The sequence below is a fragment of the Bicyclus anynana genome, chromosome 18, assembly GCF_947172395.1.
Source record: "Bicyclus anynana chromosome 18, ilBicAnyn1.1, whole genome shotgun sequence".
NCBI classification, from domain to species: Eukaryota; Metazoa; Arthropoda; class Insecta; order Lepidoptera; family Nymphalidae; genus Bicyclus; species Bicyclus anynana.
Genome location: NC_069100.1, coordinates 12,923,034 through 12,931,837, shown reverse-complemented (window position 1 = coordinate 12,931,837; position 8,804 = coordinate 12,923,034). Strand labels below are relative to the sequence as shown.

Genomic DNA, 8,804 nt, shown 5'->3' with positions numbered 1-8,804 from the left:
ACGTAATGTGTTTTCCCCAGATGCTGGAATAGCGATATAATAAAATGAAATTGTCGTTGAGTTAATTTTAAACGAATAATAATGATGACACAGAAGTCCTGGATTTAATTCCCAGCTGATGGACGTCCACTGCAGGACATAGGCCTTTTGTAGGGACTTCCAAACATCACGATACCGCCTGCATCCAGCGAATCCCTGCCACTCGCTTGATGTCGTCAGTCCACCTGAAAGGGGGCGAACAACACTGCGCTATCTGGTCGCATCCAGCACTTTGGGACCCCAACGTCCATCGGCTCTTCGAACTGTATGTCCCGCCCATTGCCACTTCAGCTTCCCAGCATCCCAGCTCATATGCATTTAACATTTTATATTTAGAAGATTTTTTTTTATTTTTTCTTAAAAAATGCCTTTCTAAGAGACGTTACGTATATTATCAGCATTATATTTATTTTGAAAATTGTGTAACAATCTCCTATAGCATCTCAAAATCATCCCTGCCAATAGGTACGTCTTCAATGGAACATTCAAATTTCATTCAATCCACTCTAACTCTAGTGTCAATCGATGTCTGATATCATCGATTCCGAATCGCTTCGAACTAGATTATTCGAAAATTCGAAGCAATTGCATGAAAAAACGCAAAAAGTGCGAAAAAAAGGTCGCAACTGCATCGTTTCAATATGCCACGTATCCCATTTCTGATATCTCATGTGAACAAGATAACGTTTACTCATCCCTTACTTTTATGTAGCTTTTATTTCTATGTAGCAAGGTTTGTAATTGATTGGCAAATCGTTTTTAGTTTTCTCGTTAACATGGTATGGTTTTATTAGAACTATGAAGGTAATAGGTGTTCTTAAAACATTGTGTGTTTAAAAAAGAAGCTTTTTCTCCTTAGATATTATAATTTTCCTTCTTCTGTAATTATGTCTGACACTGTGAAAACTTGAAATAGGCTGCTAATGATGAAAATTCCCATTCTCCCATCAATTAAACAAAAAGCTTGACGTCTAACAGGTGGGAGTTAAATCTGGTGAACATATAGCTTTATAGTTTAATGGCCGGATTATTCGAAAGACTAAAAAATACAACATCTCTTCGAAAAATGTCGATTAAGATTTTTTAAAGAGTAATTTAAGGCTCTTTATCGAAGGGTTGCCATGAATCTAAGGCGACTGGAAACTTCATTTATCATGATACCCGGTAGAAAATATCAAAAAATTACGTTTTATCCTTGAACACTACCGTACTTACAATATGATAGAAGCATTAGCTTTTAATCATCATAAAATGAGGCATATCTATCTGGTTATCACACGTTTCTTTGTAGTTGTGCTCTTTCTAGGTATTGTTCTCCCACAAATTTTTTTTGATGATCACACAAAATATAATTAGTACAAAACATTACAAAACACATGCATTTATAAATAAAAAGTTTCAATTTAAAACTAATAAGCTGTGACTGCTTTGTATATTGAATACTAAATAATTGTCAAAAATGCCACAATTGTCAAATACAATATTCAAAATCAATAGTTTATTTATAGTTTAATAATCATATTAGAAAAATTTTCGTAACGTGTTCCTTAATAATCAAAAGCGAACGCCGGGAAATGCAACCTTGTCAACCAAACGAACCACATAATGTAGAAACACAACAAGATAGTACTATCGACAATTATAATAAAAACATCATAACACAAGATCAAAATAACAGTATAAATGAAGTTTTAACAGGTGATTTATACATCGTTGGAAAAATATGGATCGACGGTTTACAAAAAGCCCTAATAGGGCCAAAACTAAACGTAGTACACGCGGCAAAACCGGAAGAAGTGCCAAAGAAACCACCCAAAATGAAGTACTCAGATTTACCAATCTACGAAGGGCCCTTCTACGAATACAACGTATTTATTGAAGACAAAGAAAAATGCCCTGAAAGGAATGAAAAGTTACTGCAAAATTATTTGCTGCCGTACGTAAAGACTTATAGAAAAATTGCTTATGCACAATTATGTAATATAAAATGCAGCGTAACTACAAAATATAACGAAACTACTGCAGCTATAAATCGTGCTAAGAACAATTTTAAAGCTACTATGCGTGATCCTGATAACTTAAGCACAAGACAGGGTGTTGTTGGATTGGGAACTCTAACGGGGTATATAATAGGGGGTGGTGGTGGATTGCCACGAAGGATTTTTTATACAAGCGTTGGCTTTTTTACAACGGGTTCTTTATGTTTTCCAAAGGCGACAGATGAGATATTTCGCTCGTTCGCGTACGTTTTTGGAAAGGCTGCTATAACTTTGTATAAATTTGTTTCTAATACAGAAGTTGGAATTAGAGAGAGGGTGCCTTGCAAGGAAGACGTGCCAGCACCACCGCCACAAAGAAAAGATGTACAGTGCCCACCAAAAAAATGAGAAGTTCTCAATGATGATATTAAGGTCTGGTTGGACAACGTTTTTGATGAATTAAGAATGCAGAAAGGTATCTGTGATCTTGACTGTACCCATTACAAACGGCTATATTGTACTTTTAGTTATAGGTGATCATCATAAAATTGAATTGGATACAGATTTTTTTTGAAGACGGCCTTTTTGTCCGAAAATAAATTCATTTGGGTTTTTTTTTGTAGTAATACAATGATGTCTGCAAAATAGGATTATAGTTAAAACAATGCTTCATTTTGGCTGTATATTTTATTATAACTCGTACCTTAGTCAAAGTAATTCATTATTTTTATAATTTAAGGAAAATATATATACAAAATAATTGTCGGCAACCACAAAACCATCAATAAATCTAGACCAAAAATAGTTTACATATTTTAGTATACACTACTTACCCACGATCAAACAGTTTCTTAAAATTAAAAGCCTCTACAAAAGACCCATGGCACAATAAATTCAAAAATAACTACCAAGTGTGAACAACTGACGCTATACAAAATCACTCAAAAAATAGACCACGTGCACTTACGACTTTATAAGTAGGACACAAAGTTCAAAATCCAGTAGCAATTGGAAAAGTTAACGCAAATAAAAAAGTTGTAAATTAAAAACTTCATGCGGCCACAATATAAAACTGGACAGTAATAAACGTTGAATTTGGAAAAAATCGCTTCTGTTTTAACCAAAATGCAACTCTAACTGTATTGAGTTTGGGTTGAAAATCGTTTGGGGTAGCAAAAGCACTGTGTAAGTTTGTAATGACGTCACTCCGCTATCATACGTCTTAATCTGGTGATAAGAGAGTATTTTTACGAGCAACAGTACAACGTAAATGGACGTAACTTATCTAGGAGTGGTTCTGGATGTTTTTATGACACGAGTGTTATGGACGTTAAGCAGATACGTCTTTTTTGATAAAAATTACGAAATTCTTGTTAAATGTACTTATGTGATATCTGTTTCGGGCAAATCTAATTTGCGTGCACGTCTTTCGGCATTATTTTTTTTTTTGTAATTTAATTGTAAGTAAAAATGGAGATGCAATCACAGTAAGTGAGTCATGATAGCCCAGTGGATATGACCTCTGCCTCCGATTCCGGAGGATGTGGGCTCAAATCCTGTCCGGGGCATGCACCTCCAACTTTTCAGTTGTATGCATTTTATGAAATTAAATATCACGTACCTCGAACGGTGAAGGAAAACATCGTAAGGAAACCTGCATACCAGAGAATTTTCTTAATTCTCTGCGTGTGTGAAGTCTGCCAATCCGCATTGGGCCAGCGTAGTGGCCTATTGGCTTAACTTCTCTCATTCTGAGAAGAGACTCGAGCTCAGCAGTGAGCTGAATATGGGTTGATAATGATGATAATGATGATGAATTACAGTAAGTCAACGAAGGAAATAAAACCTACTTGGTGGTTACTTATTTAGTGCTAGCGGACGCCCGCAACTTCGTCCGCGTGGAAACTGTGAACTACGAAATTCTTTAATGTAATCAATATACGCATAATAATAAAAAAAAAACAAAAAAATAAATAAAAAAAATATATAAAAATAAAATAAAATATATAAACCTTAATTTTGAACCTCTCTATCCTTTGTAAAAAAAAAGTGCCATTTAATATTTTTTCGATTAGCTCAGGTCGTGTGGTTCATTTATCTTTTAAGCAAATTAATACTTCAAATAAGAAAGCCTTATTTTAAACTTACAAATATATAGGTATCTTAAAATTCAATACGATTAATTAGGTGGTATGGTCAAGATTTTTGCCATTCGTGTACATTTTAAAAAGTATTAGCAAAAAAAAAATATCGGCCTATTTTAAACACGTAGTGAAGAAAAAAAGCCCATTAACTTACTTGTATTATTAATCGATTTTCCATTGAACTATGCGCTAATCGCGGAAACATAAAAACAAAATATCAAAGCGGTCTTACTTGAGAACTCATTCTTTAAATCTCTAAAGATAAGTATTCTAAAGTCTAAAACAACTTTTTTTGAATAAAAATAAACTTGATAAGCATTTCTTGGTACAAAAAGTGGCAGGTTCATTGAGATTGCAGAATCTCAGGCTTGATTTGAAAAAAAAAAGACTTATACCTACAGCTACTGATTTTGTCTGACACTTTAAAGTAATCTAGGTTTACTTAACTTAAGGTTATTAAATGCATAATTTGCGCAGTTGCTCATAATTGTCTAGAGTTTTGGTTTGACAGGATTTGGTTTTTAACTGTTACATTGATAAAATAAACAACTTTGCAAGCCTTACTTGGTGGTAAAAAAAGTGGTATAGGTTCATTGATGTAGAATCTCAAAAGACTTATACCTACAGCTACTGATTTTGTCTGTTACTTTGAAGTAATCCAGGTTTACTTAACATTACTTAACTTTAGATTATTCAACTTTTTTTGAATAAAAATAAGCAAGTTGATAAACATTACTTGGTAAAAAACTGGCAGGTTCATTGAGATTGCAGAATTTCAGGCTTGATTTGAAAAAAAGACATACCTAATGCTACTGATTTTGGCTGATACTTTAAAGTAATCTCATCATCATCATCATCGTTATCAACCCATATTCGACTCACTGCTGAGCACGAATCTCCTCTCGGAATGGGAGGGGTTAGGCCTTAGTCCACCACGCTGGTCCAATGTGGATTGGCAGACTTCACGCAGAGAATTTAGAAAATTCTCTGGTATGCAGGTTTCCTCACGATGTTTTTCCTTCACCGTTTGAGACAAGTGATATTTAATTTCTTAAAATGCACACAATCGAAAAGTTGTGCCTCCGGAATCGGTGGCAGAGGTCATATCCATTTGGGCTATCACGGCTCTCAAAAGTAATCTAGGTTTACTTAACTTTAGGTTATTTATTAAATGCATAATTTGCGCAGTTACTCTTAATTGTCTAAAATTTTGGATTGATGGGATTTGGTTTTTACATGGGATTTGGTTACATTGATAAAATAAACAACTTTGCAAGCCTTACTTGGTGGTACAAAAAGTGGTATAGGTTCATTGACGTAGAATCTTAGGTTAGAATTGAAAAAAAAAAGACTTATACCTACAGCTACTGATTTTGTCTGTTACTTTGTAGTAATCCAGGTTTACTCAACATTACTTAACTTTAGGTTATTCAACTCGTACAATATCATTTGCGCAGTTGCTCATAATTGGTACCTGAAGTTTTGGATATACAGGATTTAGTTTTAATTTTAACTGAATTGACAAAATAGGCAACTTTACAAACATTACTTGGTGGTACAAAAAGTGGTATAGCCTTTTAAAGCCTACCGGCATTGGAGCAGAATTGCGGTTCTAACGTCCATATGCCCTCTCATTTAAGGAGGCTAAATTAGACTTTTTTTTTGACGGCCTCCGTGGCGCAGTGGTATGCGCTGTGAATTTACTAAACGGAGGTCCTGGGTCCGATCCCCGGCTGGGCAGATTGAGATTTTCTTAATTGGTCCAGGTCAGGCTGGTGGGAGGCTTCGGCCGTGGCTAGTTACCACCCTACCGGCAAAGACGTAACGCCAAGCGATTTAGCGTTCCGGTACGATGCCGTGTAAAAACCGAAAGGGGTGTGGATTTTTATCCTCCTCCTTACAAGTTAGCCCGCTTCCATCTAAGACTACATCATCACTTACCATCAGGTGAGATTGTAGTCAAGGGCTAACTTGTAAACAATAAAAAATCAGTGCCAGTGATGTCGCTAACTATGGGGCCTCATAAGAAGGCTCAGAGTCACACAGCGGGCGATAGAACGAGCTATGTTAGGAGTATTCCTGCGTGATCGAATCAGAAATGAGGAGATCCGCCGAAGAACCAAAGTCACCGATGTAGCTCAACGTGTCGCGAAGCCGATGGCCGTTGGGGGCCCAAGGGTTGGGATGACAGCACAGTGTTGGTCGACCCCCCACCAGGTGGACTGACGACATCAAGCAAGTCGCAGGTATTCGCTGGATGCAGGCGGCTCAGTATCGTGATATTTGGAAGTCCATACAAAAGGCCTATGTCCTGCAGTGGACGTCCATCGGCTGACATTATGATGATGATGAAATTAGACTGATATAACGACGACTTTCTGTCACCCATAAGATAGGTGTTAAAGAAACTATCTCTACTTTGCTTTTTTGTCCAAAGAGCAAAATTGTTTCAATTTTATTTTTTAATTTAAGACTTCTTTTTTTAATTTGACAGGCGATCGAATCAAGATCTTTGTGGACCTAAAATATTTAAAAACCCATTACCTACCAAAGATAACAAAAGGTTAATAGAAGTATTATTTTATGAGGTTTTCAACACCGACAAATTGGTTCGTAAGCTTTATCGTGCCGACGAAAATTATTTCTTTTTTTAGTCTTTTATAGTCTCAATATTCTGTTATGTTTAATATGAAATCTGTTGTCGCAGGGTTTTAAATGAGTAAATGACTACATATGATTTATATGAGACTTTCGGGAAAAATCACTCAATATTAACTTATAGCTTAAATATTTCTGGGTGGAGTTCTTAACAAATCTATATCTATACCTAGGTATAATATATCTGTAGAGGGGTCAATTCTGTACATGAAATATATTTCCAAATAACTATCAGGGGTGATTAGAGGTCGATACTGATGCCAAAAATGCAATCAGTAAAATTTTCGTCTATCTGTCTGTCCGTCTGTCTGTCTGTACTCGACGGATTTTAACGAAACTTTCGTTTTTCGTACAATTATTTTTCATATTCCTGGACAGGTTATATATGTAGGTAGTATACTTTTCATCAAGCTATGATCAATAGGAGCAGAGCAGTTAAAGGAAATGTTGGGAAAACGGGAGAAATTACTCCATTTTTACAGTGATACTACTGTAAGGGCTGGATTAAAGAGATCTAAGGGCGGACGAAGTCGCGGGCGTCAGCTAGTTAATAAGTATCTAGAAAATTAGCAGCCAGTATTCTTACCACCATTCCATGAGGGCATGACTTGATAGCTATTAAGATAAGTTAGTTTATCATTGCGTACTTTCTCAGGATCTATATTCTAGATCTTAGATGTACCTACCTAAGATGTATCCAATTCAAATTAAAAAAGCTATCTGTAAGCTTTGAAACAAAAAATACGCCACTTACCTAAAAACACATTGCATAAAAACTTGCCAAAAATAAAAACCAACAGAAATGACCAAGCGGTTTAAGAATGTTGGTTTTTTACTGAAAAACGTACCGCAAAAGAAGGAAACTGTTTGATCGGAAGATCATCGCAATTCCGAGGTTCACTTTTAATTTTAAATCGATTTACATGAAACGGATTTGTCACGTTATTAATCAATTTTTTATCAACAAGTCGAAACAAGCCATCATCCATCATCATCATGATCCAATTTTGAGAAAAAAAAATCATTGCCTACTGTTACTTGCAGCTTACACTTCCCAGGAACACGCTTCAAAATGCGTTGTTTTTTATTCTATGACAAGTCAGCCCTTGACTATGCGATTTCATCTGATGTTAAGTGACGATGCTGTCTAAGATGGAAGCGGGCTTACTAGGAAGTTAATAAACTTGTACTTACGTCACTCGACTGCGGTCGAGCCCTTAGCCCTTGACTGAACTAGAGAACTATAATCAGGTCTATCATAATGATAGATAGGTAATAATCTCAGACTAATTAGATAAAGACCTGCCTCGCAAGATATTATTTTTCTGTCAAAGTATATGATCAACGATCTTAGGCGATTATAAACACTGTCTCTATAGAATCGATGTTTCATAGTTTACAATCGTGTCCGTCGGTTAAAAACCTCCGTAAAAATACCTTGTTGTGTAGGTAAATGGTGTAAAAAACGAACAAAAACTGCTAGTTTAGTATAAGATATGTATGAAATCTAAGCTCGTTTTCCTTAGAAAATGGCAGAAAATTTTGTTCGTGAATTTGGGTGCGATACTAGTCCTTATGTATTTAGTCTGAGGTAATAATGGTCCTCAAGACTGACCTCATTCAATCTACAATCATCATAGGCTATAGACTCCAAGGCTCTTTAAGGGAATCATTCACAGCGAGACTCAGCGAACAATGACATCCTCTTGTCGTTGACATCCAGTTGACACACACGAAACGGTTTTCCATCAACTTTTTAATAAGAACTGCTAAGATTTGAAATGCCCTTCTGGAGCCTGTGTTTCCTGACATGTTTAAGCACCTTTAAGGCAAGAGTGAATAGGCATCTTCTAGGCAAGCGTGCTTCATCTTAGACCTCAATATTCCTCTCCATCAGGCATGATTGTAGTCAAGCGCAAGCATATACAATCTTTTTAACATAAAAATGGAACCGACTTCAAAGACGTATTTCAGTTATTTTGGA

At 35.8% G+C, this 8,804-nt stretch overlaps 1 protein-coding gene across 1 annotated transcript; it reads left to right on the top strand.

The window, feature by feature from the left end:
* The first annotated feature begins 1,613 nt into the window (after window positions 1-1,613).
* LOC112054282 (uncharacterized) lies at window positions 1,614-2,426 on the top strand. The gene has a single exon (XM_024093987.2). It carries the CDS (start codon window positions 1,614-1,616, stop codon window positions 2,424-2,426), a length of 813 nt encoding a protein of 270 aa, XP_023949755.2.
* Window positions 2,427-8,804: the final 6,378 nt, after the last annotated feature.